The following is a 21,331-nucleotide window of genomic DNA, read 5'->3' as shown; positions in this document are numbered from 1 at the left end:
GTTTGACAGGCGTCAAAGGGCCCATAGTAGTTTTAGCTTTGATCTGTCCAGAGCCAGAGCACTACAGTCAAGCCCCTGTTATTGTCGGTACCAACACATTCCTGTTTCACAGACTGTGGGAGCTGTTGAAAGAAGGTGGTGACGAAACCATTGTTCACTCTATGAGAATCCAACCAGTGTATGCACCAGTCCAAGTAAAGGCTGGGCTCACTGCATCTGAGACAGTGGATGACACTGTTGGACAAGTGAAATGGCAAGGACCTGGTCCACTCTCAATACCCCCAGGGGAGAAGTATTACGCCACTTGTACAGTAGACAGTCCAACTCCCATGTCAAGAGACATAGTGATGATTGATGCACCCGCTGAACAGTCACTACCCGCTGGCGTACTAGTACAGCCCAGTGTGCTGCAGAGCACCGACATAGACGCCAACAGTTTCACAGTGCTACTTCATAATGAGTCCCAAAAGCGAACCTCAATACCAGTAGGCACTGTAGTGGCAGAGATGTATGCTGTTGATGCAGTTACCCCAGTCCAGTCATCTAGCGTCCCAGCTGATGCAATAGACCCAGCTCTGTTTGATTTCGGCAGTTCCCCCATCTCTGCGGAGTGGCAGAACCGGCTTCAACAGAAGTTAGCTGAGAGAATAAATGTCTTCTCATTGCAGGAGTGGGATGTTGGCCTGGCGAAGGGGGTGGAGCACCACATACGCCTACATGACCCCAGACCATTCAGGGAAAGGTCACGCAGACTGGCTCCCGCAGACATCGACGATGTCCGACGCCACCTACAGCAGCTGCTAGAGACCGGGATTGTTAAGGAGTCCCGTAGTCCCTACGCCTCTCCCATTGTGGTTGTCCGCAAAAAGAACGGACGGGTCAGATTCTGTATTGATTACAGAACCCTCAACAGTCGCACCATACCGGACCAGTACACGATGCCTCGCATCGATGATGCTTTAGATGCACTGACAGGCAGCAAGTGGTTCTCGGTATTGGATTTAAGGAGTGGCTATTATCAGATAGCTATGACTGAGGAGGATAAAGAGAAGACAGCCTTCATTTGCCCCCTTGGATTCTATGAGTTTGAGCGCATGCCACAAGGGATAACTGGAGCTCCTGCAACGTTCCAACGCTTAATGGAGAAAGCTGTTGGGGACATGCATCTCCTTCAAGTCCTTGTGTACTTGGATGACATAATTGTCTTTGGCAAAACGCTCGAGGAGCATGAGCAGCGTTTACTCAAGGTCCTAGATAGACTTGAAGAAGTAGGCCTGAAAGTATCAATTGACAAATGCCAATTCTGTCAACCACAAGTGAAATACGTGGGCCACATCGTTTCGGAGTCCGGAATCGCCACTGACCCAGAGAAGGTGGAAGTGGTAAAACACTGGAAGGAGCCCACCGATATCAGATCTCTGAGATCATTCCTAGGCTTTTGCGGCTACTATCGCCGTTTCATTGCCAATTACTCAGTCATTGTCCGTCCTCTTACTGAACTCACCAAAGGCTATCCACCAACTCAGCGTGAGACTAAGGCCCGAAAGGGGAAAGACCCAAACAAGACGTACTTCAAAGAGTCTGAGCCTTTCGGAGAACGTTGGGATGACGCCTGTCGTGATGCCTTTCATGAGATCATTGAGCGCCTGATTAATGCCCCTGTTTTAGCCTTCGCCGACCCTTCTAAGCCCTACATTCTGCATGTGGATGCTAGCATGAATGGCCTTGGCGCCGTGTTGAATCAGGAGCACCCAGAGGGCCTCAGACCAGTGGCCTTCGCCAGTCGTAAACTTAGTGGACCTGAGCAACGCTACCCCATCCACCAGCTGGAATTTCTGGCGTTAAAGTGGGCAGTGGTGGACAAGTTCCATGACTACTTGTATGGTGCTAAGTTTACTGTAAGAACCGACAATAACCCGTTAACGTATGTCCTTACGTCCGCCAAGCTGAGTGCAGTAGGACATCGTTGGCTTGCTGCCCTAGCCACCTACGACTTCACTGTTCAGTATCGTCCAGGGCGTCACAATATTGATGCTGATCTACTGTCCAGGCAGTACGACCAAGAGGCTAGGGGCTGGACAAACATCCTACCATCAGGGATCAAAGCCATCTGTCAGCGAGCTTGCGGCAATGAAGCACATGTCAGATTAGTAGAGCAACTAGGGGTTCCAGCAACTGTGGTGCCTGAAGCCTATGCCTTCCCAGTGAACCTGAGCCTAAGCACCATCGACCAGTTGACCCCAAAAGACCTAGAGACCGCTCAAGATCTAGATCCAGTGATTGGTCCTGTGAAAAAGATGATTGAAACGAAACAGACATTGACTCATAATAAGAGCGATCCCCCTGATGTCGCCTTACTCATCCGTGAGGGGAGCAAGCTTGAGTCACGGGATGGAATACTCTTCAGAGTAACAAAGAAAGTGTCTGGAAAGAAGATTAGACAGCTTGTCTTGCCTGAAAGATACCGGATCGTGGTGTTAAGATCACTACACGATGAGTGTGGGCACATGGGAGTGGAACGAACCACCCAGCTCATCAAAGACAGGTTCTACTGGCCACGTCTAACAAGTGAAGTGGAGCAATACGTCCGCACCTGTGGGAGATGCATCTCTAGAAAGACACTTCCCCACCGTGCCTCACCACTAAATCAAATAACCAGTGATGGCCCTTTGGATTTAGTCTGTATTGACTTCCTACAAATCGAGCCAGACTCCAAAGGCACGGCTAATGTCTTAGTTGTGACAGATCACTACACGCGCTATGCACAGGCATTTCCTACCAAGGACCAAAAAGCCCTCACTGTAGCAAAGGTCTTGTGGGAAAAATACTTTGTGCATTACGGTTTACCTGCACGGATTCACTCTGATCAGGGCCGGGACTTTGAGTGTCGACTGATCAAGGAGCTCCTGTCCATGCTTGGGATCCGTAAGTCACGTACCTCCCCATACCATCCACAAGGTGATGCCCAACCAGAGAGGTTTAACCGAACTCTCCTGGCGATGCTTGGTACCCTGGACACTAAAAAGAAGCAATGTTGGAGCCAGCACATCAGTCAGCTTGTACACGCGTACAATTGTACTAGGAATGATGCTACTGGTTACTCTCCATATTGTCTAATGTTCGGGAGAGAAGCAAGGTTACCAGTTGACATCTGCTTTGGTACGTCACCAGATGGAGAGGGTGAGTCGTCTTACCTGCAGTACGTCGCTCAGATGAGAAAAGAGTTGCAGAGTGCCTACAAGCTCGCATCTGAGGCAGCTTCAAAGAGTCACCTGAGAAACAAGTCATACTATGACCAGCGTGTGAGGGATTTGCCCTTGGGAGTTGGTGATAGAGTCCTTATCCGGAATGTTGGACTCAAAGGCAAGCACAAACTGGAAGACAGATGGAAGTCAACCCCCTATGTCGTGGTGAAGAAGCTACCGAACCTGCCAGTGTACAAGGTCAAACCAGAAGGCTCTGGTGTAGGCACAGTCAAGACTCTGCACCGAGACCATCTGTTGCCCATAGGTTACCTGGTAAGGATGTCCGCTCCTCCTGATGATACCGGGCATGTCAAAAGAAGACCTGTCACCAGATCGCAGCATGCTCGACGGAGTCACAGACCGACTACGTCTGTTGAAGAGTCTTTGGAAAGTGGCACAGACTCATCGGACGAAGAGTTTGAACAAAGCCATAGTCCACCAACTTTGGATGTGGATGAGGTACGGAGACACCTCTCTACAACCTATCAAGCCCCTCAAGATCCTGAAGGTCAAGAGGAAGAGGTCTCTGAAGATCAATCAGTTATGGAAACTGAGGATGAAGAGGAATCGCCTGAAGGCACAGCACCTTCTACTGATGACGAGGAACCTGAAGGCACTGAACCTTCTAGTGTAGCATCTGATGCAGAAGAGATGAGTGATGATGCTGTGGAGGAAACTGAGCCAGATTCAGAAGGGGGAGAAAGCTCAGTCCCTACACCTGCCACAAGGAGTAAAGAAACTCCTAGTCCCCGAAAGTCTCTCAGAGAGCCGAAACCAGTCATACGATTGACTTACGATAAGCCTGGTGACCCATCCAATGACCCAGTTACCATCATGCATCATGGGATGGTCATTCAGTTCAAGTTGAATCACCAGGAAACCAGAAGATCAGTTAAGAAGTCTAAACTAAGCCGGATGTCAACGGATGATGATAGACGGAGGCACCCTACTAAACTGAAGAAGAAGGATGTCAAATGAGGGCATCTTGACAGTCAGAAGGGGGAGGGTGTAGCCCTGGCTAAATCTCATTCACCATTTAATTTAGGCTACTGGCTTTAATTCATGCAATAAATAAATGGATTAAAACATTTAAAGCATTGTATTAAAAAGACTGAGTTCATATTGTTTGAATGGGGTTAAAATAAGGTAAAATATATGGAAGGATTTCATGTATGAAAATGGGAAACTAATTCATGGTCTTTTGAGTTAAAACCTCATAATGCATGCAAAAGGGCATAGTTTGTTTGAAGTGTACATGCCCAGCACATGATTGCAGTCTCACAGCCTAGCTTGTGAGCAGCAGCATGTGTCAATCTTGTGTTTCTTTTGTTTTTGATTTGTTCGTGCTTAATTGACAGCCAATCATGAGTCCAGTTCCAGTTGGAAGGTTGGGTTCTCAGATCCTGCTAGCTGCTAGGGGAACAGGTGTACTAGATCAGTCCTTTTCTCTCTAATCAGTCATTCCAACTCAGACAGCCAGAGTGAAAAGTCACAGTTTGTTCAGTGAAGCCTGTGTCAAGACATAAATGTTTGTAACCTTGGTTGACGACCAGTTATCCTGTTGGTGTGAACATTATTGATCTGCAAGAGGTAAATATATGCCTGTATTGTTTCTGTTGCTGTAACTAAATGTTGGAGTGTAACAGTTAATGTGTTTGCAAATTGTGATTAGCCATTTGCACTTCCACAACATCAAAGAGCTTTGTATTGTGTTGTAAATGCATAGCTTGGCATTTTAAGTCATTGGATTAAGTACAAGCTACCACTATCTCTTCATGATGTAGTATTTTGGACTTGTGGCTTAGCTGATGTATTTGCTTCAGGACACTGGCAAGTGTGAGCGTGGAACACTTTGCCCAGCTGTAGAGTGAGGTCCCTACTGTTTCTTCGGGAGTGTTTCTTCTTCTGGACTGATTCTCCTGGACTGATTCTTCTGGACACTGACCTGTGTTGCTGTTCCCCCTGCTGCATTCCCCCCATCATGCAGTAACCCCTCACCAAACGTACTGTACATTGAGCACGTGCATTTTATTTTCTGCTTGTGAGATCAAGTGAAGCGGCCACTACAGTTTGTAGGCCTCAACGCACCCAAGCCACGACTCAGGCCTGCAACGAGCGTTCAGTTAGGGTCACTAAAGGACTTACACGTTGCAGTCAGGTGTGTGTGTGAGAGTGTGAGTGGGGCCCATTTATTGTGTGACCTGTTTGATATTTGTATCCACATTCGCAATCTTTTATTTTATTTTTCATACTGCATTTGGAGACATTATTCATATTTTATTGCTTTTTTGTATAATAAATATTCCTGCCTACGTTGGGTAGTTATAGTTAAAGTAACCTTGTTGTGTCATACTAGCTCACAGAGAATTCATGTTTGGTACTATTTAATTCATGTTGGGAAATAAGTAATTTAAAAGGTGTTTAAAAGCAAGAGTTACATACAGTACTTTTGAGGAGTATTTGATGCTCTAAGTTTATATGGAGGAACAGCCGGTTGAATTAAAATTACTTAAGTACCCAATTAAATAGTTAATAAGTTAGACTACAGGTAGACGCGTTAGTTCATTAAAACGAACTCAGGCCCCGCCCAGTGTACTACTACACAAGAACCCTCATAGCTACCTGGGACGGGTGTTACATATATATTTGTTATGTTATGCGTCTGTTGGGTTGCTTGAGAGAGCGCACCACAACACAAAATACTTACATAAAAATGAAGAGCTTCCCATTCGTTCTCAAAGTGTGGTCCGGGGACCCTTGGGGGTCCCCAGCTAAATGATATATAATACTGCACGGAAGCGGGGATAGAACCCGGAGTTTCCACTTGACAGTCCAACACACAAGCCATCACACCAATCGAGCAATGAATTTTATTGGCAGGGCTGTTGTATTTAGTTAGGAAGTTATATGAACCAAATGGACCCTAATCTTGGGTATGTAGCCTGCTACGTGCATGTACAAATGGGACCATTTAATTGTACAGAAGGCCTACACTCTCTGAGTTACACCCATGATGAGGGTTCATTTGGTTCCTACTTCAACCTTGTTGCCACCGCTGTTGGCTTGGCGGACTGTATGTTAGACTGATGAGTCAAAGCCTCGGGTTCGACTCCCGTTTAAGTACATCGCCACATATCAAGGACCTCTTGGGGTCCCCGGACCCACTTTGAAAATCAAAGCTCTATAATACAGTCTCATGGTAGCTTATATAAATATTTAAGATGATTTAGACGAACAGTTAAGTCTTAGTTTAAAATTAAAACAACTAGGCTATTTTGTGCAGCCGTTAAATCTTCCAAGTAGAGTTTAAAATAAAAACAAGGGGTCTGTGTGGTCAGTTAGCCTACCAACAAGTTTGTTAATTTTCAGCATTGTTTTCTACTTCTTTCTCGCGGGGCGAGTACAATCACACAACAGCTGAAATTCATTCGCGAGCGCAGCTGGTTGTGGGGATCAATCAGGACCCAGAGCCATTCAAGGAGAGTCGGTGCAGAGTTGCATCATCTCCGTTCACATGGGGGCAGAGTTGGCAGAACTCTATAATACAAGGCTCTGGCCAGCCTAAGGGCATGCGTAGCCTGTTTTGAGAGAGGCGCGTTTGGGAAACAGCTTCGTCGTCGTACCGGAGTGTCCTACGACGGGCTTCTACGACTGCGCTTTGGGAAACCCGGCCAATGATAATAATAATAATTATTATTATTATTATGCATCATTAATTAAGGTGTGTGTGTGTGTATGTGTGTGTGTGTGTGTGTGTGTGTGTGTGTGTGTGTGTGTGTGTGTGTGTGTGTGTGTGTGTGTGTGTGTGTGTGAGAGAGAGAGAGAGAGAGAGAGAGAGAGAGAGAGAGAGAGAGAGAGAGACTACAGACAAGTGATGAAGGGCTTGCAATCAAACACAATTATTTCGCTACAGTATCAGATGATCAGATCTGGTGGGTTACACACAGTGCATGTAATAACATTATGACACAAACGTTTGTATGAGCTTGTAGATCAGCTATTTTCGCTGTGCAGCATGCTTCCACAGAAGACAGGCTGACTTCCATGGCATCCATTTGGCTGAAATCAGTTGTGGCGAGTGGCGACAGATAACTTTAATCCATGATATGACTTGGCTATGTATCATATCGTTGTTATCTGGGGTGGAAACCTTGTGTGTCCAAAACCGTTCATTTTGTTATTATCATTTAAAAGAAAATCTAAAATAGTGAAAATAGCCGATCTACAAGCACACAACACCTCGCATCGCGCCTCGCACATAGGGTACAGACCTGTGGAAGGTACAGTGATAAAAAAATGAAGAAAAATTACACATTCCTTAATCTCATCTCACGCATCTTAATTACAATGAATTTGGTGTGTTTTTTCTTTTAAGGGCAACGGTTGTATAATCGCAATGACACTCGGGGGTGTGCAATATGTCAATATAATCACTTCTGCGCTGGCAACGGAACTCGCCCTTCGGGCTCGTTCCTGAGGCAACGCAGGCGTGATTATATTGACGATATTGCACACCCTCTCGTGTCATATTGCTTAATCCATTCAGAACGGGTACACATTATTGTGTATCATTATTTTATGCTTTAACTATAAAGAAATACTGAGTGCCGCGCTGCGAGCTTGTAGATCTGCTATTTTGAAAATCCGATTCTATAAGTGTCTTTTGAATCCTTCTAAGGTTTTTTGAAACACCTATGTTTCTATGTCAGCAACCTAGCCATCGTCACAGAAAAGGTCCTTTTCACTTAACTGGAGCTCAGTCTGTTCTTGAGAGACTACTATGTCAGTGCTTCTCAAACTTTTTCATGTGAAGGACCCCCAAAATGATATGTATTTTGCCACAGACCCCCATCTCAAAATATTTAGTTCCAGGGACCCCCCAGAAGCAAAATTTGAGTTACAAACGTTCGCTTTAAAAATACATATATTCAAAGATTTGCACACGTCATTTTCACGACTTTTTCAAAAATAGCCTAACTAAAATGGGTTAATTAACATAGGGTACAGACCTGTGGCAGGTACAGTGATGCGTGGGGTGACGTCCAGGTCCTGGGGCGTTCTGAACAGATAGCCGCCGGCCACGCCCACACAGCAGCCCAATAGGACCGCCCACAGCCACCATGGCCGACGCCACACGGCCGCGGAGCGCCCGGCCGCCGGACACATCGCCGCTCCCTCCTCCACCCCGGGTGCAAAACACACGTCCAGGAGACGCTCACGCACACATGTTTACACACACACGCGCACGCACGCACACACACACACACTCACGATACACACACACACACACACACAAACGGTAGCGTAGTGTGTGTTGTACAGCGGGATGGAGGGCTGCTGTTATCTGCAGAGAAATACACAAACACAACACTGTAGTCTTGTCTAGACTGTCACAAATAAACGCTGAATAAAAACGTAACAATGAAAATCACACCTAGTGTGAAGTGAGCATTGCTATTCATGAGTTAATTTCAGCAAGCATCCCGCTATAGCCAATCACGGTGCGTCCTGGCGAAGCCTGGCCAATGGGACCCTGGGCGTACAATAAACTGTGAGCCAAGATGTACAGCATCTAGGCCAGATTTAGGCCACGCTTCTTTACTTTAGGGCCCGGACATTTTTTGGGGAGCGGACATAAGGAGCTTAGCACCTTCCATGAGCACCGCTCAATAAGTACAAAAAAAGTACACTCAATGGCTTCAATTAAAAACCTTTTCAGATGTGGGCTCCACGGCCAATTAAATGTCGATTTGGGGTTCTTCTTGAAAAGGTTTGAGAACCATCGGTATCCACAAGTTTCCGCGGGAGTTTACTGGAGACTATCCGGACCAAACTTCCGGGTTTAACAGCAGACATACAATACTCACGTCGCGTTGCAGATGCAGCCCGTTGAGAGCTTGTAAATCGGCGCCGGAAGATCGATGCAAACGTTTGCGCAATGCACTATGGGGCGTAGGAAACTCGTGGATAGACTATAGAGGGTTTTAGTGGTTCAACGTATCATCAGACAGAATGTTTGACATGAATGTCAAAGACGACACGCACAGTCGCACACACTTAAAAACATCACGATAAGGAGCCATACACACTCTGAAGGATCACACACACACACACACACACACACACACACACACACACACACACACACACACACTCTCACACACACACACACACACACACACACACACACACACACACACACACACACACACACACACACACACACACACACACACACACAGGAAAGATGAATCTAACTCACAGGGGGAGGGGGGGTGAGAAATGATATTGGGGATCTGCATGGTGCAATATGGTGGTTTGAATACTAATAGTGTTCCAGCAAGAGAAGATGGAGTTGAACTTGACTTGCGTGTGTGTGGGAGAGAGAGAAACGCATCAGTGCACAATACACACACACGCGCGCGCACACACACACACACGTTGACTTTGTGTGGTGGAGTATCATTGACTTTGTCCCTCCTAACACCGATGATGACATATGTCTGTCTGTCTGTCTGTCTGTCTGTCTGTCTGTCTCCCCCCTTTTAGGACATCATCATGGCAGCCTCGAAAACGAGGATCCGTTCTCCTCATCGATTCATTTGCTCTCTTCTTGAGCAAGCCGAGCTGATCCCTCTGCCTGTGTGCCTGCTGGTGACTGTGGACTCCACAGTGTGGAGTCCAAGGTGTGAGTAGAAGAGTCGGGGGCAGTCTGGACAAGGAAAGTGTTGGAGGTGGACGGGGTAACATAAGACGTTGGTGTCTTTGTTGGCGCTTCGCTTCGGCTGCTTGTGCCCGATCAGTCTCAAGTTTCTTAACACCGTTTTCAATTGTGTTGCGCCAGGATGAGCGGTCCGCTGCAAGGGTCTCCCAGTTTCTCCCACAGGGATCCTGGCAGGGACGTGCTGGGCCCCTGATTCAGCCCGGGAAAAAGAGTTGTAGAGGCCCTCATTGCACGCTATAGAGAGAGATCTCTCTCTATAGCGCTGCTGCTACTCAAAGATTTGCCATTTCAGATCATGACAAGTGACAAGCCAGTGTGCCAATTACTGTACATGAGTTATATTTCATCGTTGTCGGGTGGAAACCTTGGAGTCCAAAACCGTTTGTTTTGTATTTATAATTAAAAAAAACGTAAACTAGAGAAAACAGCCGATCTACAAGCACACAACGCCGATCTGCTGTTTTCACTACTTTTGTGCAACTGCCTTATATGATGAAGCGGGGCTTTGCTTTGCGAAAAAATGTATTTGAAACTTGGAGATACAAGGTTTCTGCCCGACAGTGATGATTTACTTTGTTGGCCGCCCAGCCCCCAAAATGGAATGAAGGCCGACATTTTATTTGTAATTTTTTCCTAATGGCCGGCCTGGACCGGCCGGGAATGAACCGGCCGTTCGGGAGTTGTCCCGCTTTTCCCAATGGCCAGCACGTCCCTGGATCCTGGTCTTTTTGAGTAGCTGTTTAAATTGGTCTTTCCGCCGTCTCTTGGGTCCCCCTAGCAGCCTAGAGCCATGAGCCAGTTCACAAAACAGGGTCTGTTTTGGGGAGGGACGAGTCTTCCCTGCGACATAAATGACCAAGGAAGCGCAGCTGGTTCTTGGCAATGATAGCTTCTACACTTGGGAGACCGGCACGGGTTAGAACGTCGTTGTAAGTAATGCGTTCTTCCCAGCCGATTCCCAGGATTGCCCGCAGCTTTTGCTGGTGAAACCACACTGTCTCTCTCTTTCTCTCTCTCTCTGGAACTCCTGTAGTTATTATTTAGTCACAGTTATTATACAGTCATGCTAATAGAGGAGAGAGACGCTGGAGCAGCTCAGACAGTTCAAGCCCTTTATTCAGGTACGACAAGTTACAGGTGAACGTTGTGATGATGCATCTTCATCAGAGTCACGTTATACGAGTCTGTAACGACCGCTCAAAAATCCAAAATACCAAAATGAGCACAAGTTCACGACGCATCACGATGCGGTTCATCGTGAGCTTGTAGATCGGCTTTGTTCGCTACTTTTGTGTGACACTGTCGTATGATGAAGAAGGCCAGGGTTCCCCAATAGGCGGCCCGCAGGCCATTTGCGGCCCGCGGGGGGCTACTGTCTGGCCCCCACCAACCCCAGTAATAATGGTGGCACAAGAGCAGCAACAACACTAGTATATCGTCGTTGTCGGGTGGGAAACCCGTATCTTCTCAAAATGTGTATGTTCTTTCGCAACGTAAAGCTCTGCTTCATCAAACAAGGCCGTCGCACAAAAGTAGTGAAAACAGCAGATCTACAAGCACACAACGCCTTGGGGTGCGAGGCGTTGTGTGCTTGTAGATCGGCTGTTTTCACTAGTTTAAATCTTTTTTTTAAATGATAAATGCAAAACGAACGGTTTTGGACATACAAGACTTTCACCCGACAACGACAATATCTGAACTTTCGCTGGTGTAGCGGGAACGCCACTGTCGCCCCCTGCAATGTTGTGGCCTTCGGCTCGGTACCCTAGACATAATTCGGCCCTTGGGGAAAACTAATTGGGGAACCCTGAAGTAGGGTATTATTCATTTACCAAAAACGTAGGTTTCTGCCCGACTGCAACAATGTGGTGGATGTCAAGAACACTCTCTCTCTCTCTCTCTCTCTCTCTCCTGCCCCCCGCCTCTCTCTCTCTCTCTCTCTCTCTCTCTCTCTCTCTCTCTCTGTCTGTCTCTATCTCTCTCTCTCAGTGTAAACACAGTTGGCGCTCTCTCTGTGTTAAACAAACCAAGAGAGAAGACAGCCTGCTCCATGCACCCTGAACAACACACACACACACACACACACACACACGCGCACACACACACACGCACACACACACACACACACACACACACACGATGCCAACTTGCGTTCCATGCGTGTGCGGCTGCAAGCGTGTCTTGAGACGAATGAATGCCATTAAGCACTTAAGCCATGATACTGAGACTACTTCATACTTCAGCTATTTCAAAAAGGAACAAATCTGCTGCTCCATAGACCAGCTGTTTTCTGGGTGAAAGTGTGGTGAACGTAACCTAAGCCTGTGTGGCCCAAGGTGCGGCCCGGGGGCCCTGCAATGGTACGGTAAGACAGGGGTCTTCAACGTTTTCAGGACAAGGACCCCTTAGTTGAGAGAAAGAGATGAAGCAGGGACCCCCACAACCTGTTCATAGATTCCATATAGTTTCATTGTTTGACAGCACAATCGTCAATGTATTTTGGATTCATGTCAATTTGTGTTTTCAGATATTTAACCACTTGAACTGTATAAACTTGACCTTTCACTCTGTAGTTAGTCTGCTCTTTTTCCCCTCTACACCAAACCTCTTTGCCTAAAGTTGGCTAAAGTTCTCAGAATATGGACGCTAGGGTTCAAGTGGTTAATATATAAAGGGAGAAAAAAGGTTTTTATCACACAAAGATTTGGAGGACCCCCTGTAGTAACTTTGAGGACCCCCTAGGGGTCCCGGACCCCCTGTTGAAGACCCTTGCCCGAGGGTAGGTACCCTAAAAAAATATAATGCCTCCCCCTGGTCAGCCGGACCAGCCTTGACCCAGCCTGATGGAGGGGAAAGGAACTGGCTGGAATAACGTGTTCCTTCCACGCGCTGCGTCCAACCGGGGAAGCTCGCCCTGTCAGGTGATAAGAAGCGTCGTGCTCACACCTCTTGCATTGAAGGAAACATAAGCTCAGTTCTGGGCTCTCCCCAGGTTGGCAGAGGGAGAGTAACGCCCAGGATTAGGCTACAGCTTAGGCAATTGGCACTGGGTGAAAAATGGGTTACAAAATCGTGGGATAAAAAAGACACAGCTGTAGGACAACAGCTGGCCATATGCAGTGGTGGGAGAATACTGTCATTTATGTTTTACTTTAAGTATCAATACCACAATGTAGAAATACTCTCTTAAGGTCTTTGCACACTGCTGCGTTTTTCATTGCGAAATGCATTTTTCAGGGCAAGGAGAGAGAGATAGAGAGAGCGAAACAGGCGGCAGTGTGCAAACGTGACTGACATAATGTGAGGTTGATTTTTGTATTTGCGCACTCCGAAATTCACTCCGATATTCGACCCGAAAAACACCCATATTCAAAATGTACTTGAGTAAAAGTACAATAGTATTGGCATCAACATCCTAAACGACCGAATATCTGTCTGTCCGATGTCTTGCTGACATCACTGATACACTAAACAAAGCCCAAATTTGGAGATGACTGACATCACTGATACCGCCATCATGGTAACAGCCACATGGTGAAAGAGTGCCCAAATTTGGAATTGACTGACATCACTGAGTGAGCCAAAATATATGTAGTTAATCATGAATGTTGTTAATGTAGCCTATGTCTTGAAATAATAATCAAGATCTACAACAGTTTTCAAATAATTGTAGCGGAGTAAGAATTTATCTTTCTTTTCGAGCGGTGGTAAACCGCTCCATAGAGTGGCTGTGCGTGTGTCTGTAGCCTTTTTCCTCAGCGTTTTGCCATAGTAAAATGTGTGTACGTAGCATCATGTTTGTCTAGTGATGTCATATGTCGTATGTCTGTAGCCTTTTTCCTCAGTGTTTTGCCATAGCAAAACGTGTGTGTGTAGCATGGCCTGTACATCCTAGACTCAAATCCTAGTCTGAAGCATATGCAAGCACGACCACCGCTCACTTCACATTGGGTGTGATTTTTTATAATACTCTACTCTGTCCTGCATATCAGGTTTGGCTCAAAATGACTTGGCTATCAGTCAGTAAATCACCCGTGCCTCTGTCAATCAGCCAGCCAGCCAGCCAGCCAGCCAGCCAGACAGACAGACAGACAGACAGGCAGACACTCACTGTCAATCAGAAAGTCAGTCAGTCATCAGTCACGCCACAAATGTCAGCCTGTCAAACAATCAATCAATGCAAGTGAGCCACCTATAGGCTTGACAGCATGATATCACGGTAGTCCAGCCTGAGACCTGCTGCGAAGAGAGAGAGAGAGAGAGAGAGAGAGAGAGAGAGAGAGAGAGAGAGAGAGAGAGAGAGAGAGAGAGACAGAGACAGTGAGAGTGAGAGTGATAGAGAGATGTGTTTCCAATCTTCTGTCATCTTCAACATGTCTCTCCCCACAGGACATGTGTGTGTTCATCATTTCACATCCACTGGTGGCTGCGCTCAGCAGTGAAAAGATGGGAGGTTTGTGGAGAATGTATTCAAAAAAGTGCTACGACTATAAGGGCCGATGCATACTCCACTTTTAGAGACAAATCTATTTCGGTTCGGTTCGGGGAGTCACAAAAACTCATGAATTAATGACAGTACCCGCCCGGACGAACCTCTTGTCATCTTGTAGTTTAGACAGAGCCGAACCAAAATAAATGACGCTTCTAAAAGTGCAATCGGCCTTAAAACTACAACAAATTGTGCTGTCAAAAGTAACACTGATGAGGACAGTGGTAGAAAGAGAAGGCGACCACCACGAGCCAATGTGACGGTGACTGCAGCAGCAGCGCTCAGCGTCTGACCTTTCTCACCTTCTTCCTCGTCTCTCTGTCCCCTCGCCGTCGGCCCGCTGCCAGCGGCCGCCAGGGCTGTCGCACCAAACTCTGGGCCCTGGGTACAAGGATCCACTCACATTTTGCGCTTTAACTATTGAAAAATAGCAGATATACAAGCTCACAGCGCGGCACCGAGTGCCGCGATGTGCGAGCTTGTAGACCTGCTATTTTTGAAAAATCGTGAAAACTTGTGCAAGTCTTTGAATATTTCAAATTCTTCTAAGGTTTTTTGAAAAAAACGATGTTTCTATGTCAGTGGTGCTCAAACTTTTTCATGTGAAGGACCCCCCAAATGATATGTACCCCCATGTCAAAATATTTAGTTCCAGGGACCACCCCCAGAAGCAAAAATTGAGTTACAAATGTTCGCTTAAAAAATACATATATTCAAAGATTTGCACACATTTTCACGACTTTAAAAAAATTGCAGATATACAAGCTTGCAGCGTGGCACTCTGCATATCTGCTATTTTTCAGTAGCTAAAGTATAAAATAATTAAGGCCCATCTACCTTGGGCCCTGGTAACTCAGTCCCACTTTCCCCCCCATGTGACGCCCCTGGCGGCCGCTGGCTCCCTCCCAGCCCACGCTCCATTGATTCATCCACAGGTCAAATGGGTTTTTACAAAATCCCTGTCCTGACCGAGACGGCGCTAAGATGCCAGCTCCACCGAAGAAACACGCCACACTGAAGCACGTGTTGGCCTTGTGTGTGCTCACTTTGCACAGGTTTGATTGTTTTACGACCGTAGGTCGCAAGTTTACTATGAAAACCGGCACATCTTCCACATATCTGTGTATCTCTGAAGGTCACGCCTGACACTGTGGTTCCCCTGACACATCACTGTGACATCACAGGTGATATCACAGGTGACATCACCTAGGTAAAAGTAGGGGTGGGCAATATGGTGATAATTATCGTTGAGACAATACAATGTATCCGATATGCCTTTTCAAAGGTATTGTATATATATCGTGATACAATTGAGGGAGCCTTGTAAAAAATCCTGTTTAATCGTTAATACAGAGATTCATTGCAGAATTCAATTAAACCTGCATTTTGGTCAAAATCGTCAGTTCTCAAACTTTAAAATGTCAAGGTCTCCACTTAACTATTTGTATACTGTCAGAGTTACATACTTGTAAAGTTCAATTTAGACCTTCCAAAAGGAACCCAGAGAGTCTAGTTTTTGTCAAGTAACTTGAAAAATAACCATAAAAACCAACGTGAATCGTGATAAAATTGTGTATCGTGATACAGCTTGGGAAAAGATCGTGATATTGTATTTTTCCATATCGCCCACCCCTAGGTAAAAGTCAATATATAGGTATTCCCCAGAATCCCTTTTATGTCCATATACTGTATGAAGATCCCTGATGTCATCGATATACATCACTGGCCAGATGGCCCATAATCTGTGGCTGGTTCAGATAGGGATCTCCACGTATGGGCATAAAAGGGATGTACCATATACATTACATGGCTCTCCATATATGGGTACCAGGGGTCTCCATATGGGTAACTGGTCCGATATACTGTACATCACTGGCCAGATGGCCAAGAATTGTCACGTGTTGCAAGTAGTCTAATAGGGCGCGCCTTTTTATCATTTGTGGCCACTAGGGGGAAAAGTGGCGCTGTTTTAATTAATGAATAAATTAATGATTAAATTAAATTAATTGAATAAATTAATGATTAAATTAAAATATTTTAATTGTTGCATAAATTAATGATTAAATTAAATTCATTTAATTAATGTAATCATAACTATATGTTTATGGTTTTATATTTTTTATGGTTTTATAGTTTAAAGTACTGTAGTATGTCTTTGTGTGAGAGATAGAGTGGAGGAGAGAGAGCAGAGTGTGGGTTTGTGAGTGCTTCATGTGCATGTCTGCATAGTTGAGCAACGTGCTGTGCAACTTCTGGCCAACTGCCAGGTGATGTGCAACTCTTTGCAACATTATTGCGGAGATGGTAGTGCAGGGCTGAAGTCTTCCATTCTAACGTGATGCAAGCAGTGTATCATAGTAAATGATAATTAGATGTACCAAACATGTATCATTGGATTACATCGTATAATCGGTGTAACCATTGTTGTCTAAAAGACTGATCTACACATCATGGGGTGTTTTTTTCATATATTTAACCACTTGAGCCATCATTACCTAATAAATTGGTATTATACTCTGTACTCGGTCTGCTATTTTGTCCCCCTACACCAAACCTCTTTGTGAAAATAGCCAATCTGCAAGCTCACAACGTCTCATTGTATGCATGTAGATCTGCTATTTTTGTGTACAGTTCTACAGTGTTAATATAAAATGATTGGAAGCTTTTGAGGACCCCCTTTACTAACTCTGAAGCCCTTAGTTGATATTAAACCTACATTATAATTTAGTTTCATCTACACCTGTGATTTCAAAACCCTTCCACCCATGCATAGTCATATTGGGTACTGTATGACAGGGTGCACAAATATATTTCCTTATCAAGGTATCTAATTACCCTTATCTGACCCCCCACAGATGACACCAAGAGGGTACTCTATATCTTTATCTCTGATCATACTAGCAGTAGCTGATCTGTCATTTGAAAGTGTTACACGACAATCAGTCATTCGATAAAACAATGTGTTTATACATAAGATATTTAAAAGGGTAAACAAAAATTAAATCATGTGTAAAAGTAGGTGAAATAACTACATGTTGTACCAAGTGCCCCCATCTCTGGTTAGTTAATCCTAAACTTCCTCATTTTTTCACAAGTCTTCTTATCTACAGTACTCTACTGACTGTATCTCTTATCACACTAACATTAGGTAACCTGTTATTTGAAAGCTTCTCATAACTAATCAGCCATTCGATAAAATATAATGTGATCATAGGCCATACCATGGTTTTATAGGGTAAAAGAAATAAAATCAAGTGTAAAAGTAGGTGAAATAACTACATATGTTGTACCAAGTCCCCCCTACTCTGCTTAGCAAAACACTTAAAGATCTGTTATACTGTTAATTAGCAATTGATGAAAGCATGATCAGGTAGTTTCAAAGTAAGAGGACAGCGCTGTTTTAAATAGCTGAAAGGAAGTTGTTGATCGAATATGAACATTACCTATTAAAAGGTACCAACCTACAAGCTCACAACGTCTCGCAGCGCGACACAATATGTACTTGTAGATCTGCTATTTTAGGCATTTGGAAGAATCATGGCTTCTTGAGATGATAAAGGTTCGTCTGTTACCATTGATCATTGCAGTGCTAATGATTTAATGCTTAGGGTTGGGGGTTAAGATGAAATGAATTAAATGATCTGAAAGTGTGTTGTCATGGTATAGTTGATGCAATGTGTTGCAGACAGAATGTGCAACTTCTGGCCAACGGCCGTGTATTGCGGAATGACAGCACATACAGTAGCAAACTACTCTAACCCTCTGTAGTAACTATTTGATATTAAACTCACATTAAAGTGTGTTGTCATGGTATAGTTGATGCAACGTGAGGCAAGCAGAATGTGCAACTTCTGGCCAACTGCCATTGTTTATGCTACTCCTTGTAGATGTGCAACTGTTGACCAACTGCCATAGTGATTGCCCTGACAATAGTCACCCATGTCTATGTGAGTGGTCACTAGTGGTACTGCATCTGTGCTGTAACAGTATTATAGGCTTGAGGGATGTCCCTGTTGAATAGTATACTGGAAATATAGTCTGCCTTATCACTAAACGCAGCCATAGTGGTCAGAACTGGTACTACACATGACATTGTATTAATATTACAAAATGATGATGGGTAGCAGGATTTGTTATTGTCCATGATATGGTTATAGCAACATGTGTGGACACTAGTGGTCACTAGTGGTACTGCAGTGGTAAAATACTATTTGTATTGTCCATTAATAATTACCTTTGCTTGTAGCTTGTAGATTGTTATTTTGAGTATCAGCTTGTAGAAGGGCTATTTTGAACCCATAGGCTAACAGCTTGTAGACGTGTTATTTTGGGATAATACCTTGCCTATCTATTATTTTCACTGGGGGGTGTGATGTTTGAAAGTATTATTTGCATGAGGAAATCATGTTGAATAATATATTGAAATATGGTATGATTTATTCATGGATTTGTTGGGTTGTGACTAGGGGGATTATTTGTGTGGTCAGTAGTTGTATCTATAAAATAATAAATGTATTTCTCATTAACATTACAAAATGAGAGAGGAACCCAACTTGTAGATCGGCTATTTTCACTAGTATGACTGACTCTACTACTGGTAATACACATGACAATGTCCTAATATTACAAAGAATGATAAAGTGTCAGCTTTGTAGATCTGCTATTTTAACTGTTTCTGTGATATATTCTTAACATAAATGTGTATGGTTGGTATAATCTCTAATCAAATGATAACATAAGCACTAAAGCCACCATAATGTTAACATTGAAAATGATCAACCAGTTACTGTTTTATTCAACCAGTCAGATCATTTTGTTACATGTCAATTCCCTATAGGTCTATTCATTCTTACCAAGCTACTGACTATCTCCACAGAGTATTGGTAAATGAGGGGCTGTTCTATTATGTTTATCTGATATTAATCCCCAATGGTCTCAGTTACAACTATCGACCCATCCCATAACAAACAAGTTACAATTATACCGACAAGGCAATGACAGATTGAAAATAACCTTATATTAGTGTTTTAACCACTTGAATCCCAAATTGGTAAAAGATACCTGTTACAGGGGGGTCTGTGAGAAAACTAGTTTATTCTTTTTGTGTGAACAAATCTCAACAGCCCCAAATATGGGGTATCACTGTGTTTAAACCTTATGATATGCAAGAGACTAACCATGTTCATTCGATTTACATTATATTCACTAAAACATCCCATTAGATGAATATGTTAACATTTTTAAAGTTTTTGTGACATTAGTCCAATACACTGAAAACATTTATTTGTTATAGTATATTATCTATAGATGGGTTAAAAGACTAGGTATTCCTTAAATTGTACAACATATTGCGTATAATCTAAATATTTAACTATACATACAGCATCATAACCCATAGCATGTTGCCACTGCACATATTGTACGCTATTATATGCTATATGGTAGGATGATGTGATAGGACGTAATGTAATTACTGTAGATAGAATTTATGTATAACACTATGCATTGGGATACAACCTATGCTGCATAGTCTAAATGTACAGATTTCAGATTTTTTCTCTTTGGTTAATCAGGACACCGGAGCTAAATGGTAAATGTTATCCATATTGCATGGGGCCCAGAGGGTGGTTATCTACAAAGCTTAGCTATAGGTGACAGACCTGATACATTAGGTGGCTATGATAAACCTATTTTGCTCTTTTTGTGAACAAATCTCAAACAGCATAGATATGAGGACTGATTGTCTGTGTATTCATGTAATGTGTAATGATGCTTATTTCAGATGGAATTGCAAACCCATCATACAGGCCTTTTTCTGAAATTATGTGTCAGATGTACTCATGGAACACTAAGTTGACAGGTGTAGTAGGGGGTATAGTTATATATTATGATAGGCTGAATCACTAACAAAGATATGTGTATTCGTTGTAAGTTGCTGGGGATAGGGAGATCACATATTATTTTGTGACAAACAATGAATCTGAGTACATGTAAAAGCAGTATCCATATGAATTTCATCAAATGTCCCATACATCCCCAATATTTTACCTATCATACACATTTGATACGGTACATTTTCAGTATAGTGTATGTCTAAGATGACTATTTAGTGTGTTTTAAAACAATTATTCATTTCACTTGTAAAATAGCCCACAATATTCTGAAATGTGAGGTATTATAGTCTTTGAATCAACACATACGTGTCTCCAAGCTCCTCAAGTCCCCCATAGTTTGCTGATCAGCCAAACTTTATCACAGGATGCATAATGTGCTATAGTTTTGAATATTACAACTGACATAGATATGAGGTATGAAGGATTCGCTATTCAATATTACCTGTCTATTTTCATCTAACTAGTGTTTCTCCCCACAATTTAAATAAAACATGGCCCTCATACACTTCAACATAACTAAACAACCCCGTACACCATCAACAAAACATAAAACTTTGCAAACAAAATAGAAAAATATTTAAAACATAACACCACTAAGAATTTCAATCACCACTAAAACGCACAAAACATAAAACTTTGACACATAACAAAAATATTTAAAACATAACCACTAAGAATTTCATTCACCACTAAAACGCACAAAACATAAAACTTTGCCACAACAAAAATATTTAAAACAACACCACTAAGAATTTCAACCACCACTAAAACGCACAAAACATAAAACTTTGCAACATAACAGAAACATTTTACAAAAAATAACACCACTAAGAATTTCATTCAACACTAAAACGCACAAAACATAAAACTTTGCAACATAACAGAAAAAATAACACCACTAAGAATTTAATTCAACACTAAAACACACAAAACATAAAACTTTGCCACATAACAAAAACATTACAAAAATAACACCACT

General features: G+C 43.5%; 1 protein-coding gene across 2 annotated transcripts in view; it reads right to left on the bottom strand.

The window, feature by feature from the left end:
- The window catches only part of LOC308297645 (semaphorin-4G-like), a 98,207-nt gene that overhangs the window by 63,419 nt on the left and 13,457 nt on the right, over positions 1-21,331 (bottom strand). For both annotated transcript variants that reach the window (XM_080741160.1, XM_080741161.1), the window contains exon 2: positions 8,255-8,589. In XM_080741160.1, the coding sequence (XP_080597286.1) occupies positions 8,255-8,411 (157 nt within the window). In that variant the 5' untranslated portion in view covers positions 8,412-8,589. The remainder of the gene's footprint in view (positions 1-8,254; positions 8,590-21,331) is intronic.

Source organism: Nannobrachium achirus (assembly GCF_963921795.1).
Source record: "Nannobrachium achirus genome assembly, chromosome: 13".
Taxonomy (NCBI): Eukaryota; Metazoa; Chordata; class Actinopteri; order Myctophiformes; family Myctophidae; genus Nannobrachium; species Nannobrachium achirus.
This window is presented reverse-complemented; position numbering and strand designations above follow the sequence as displayed.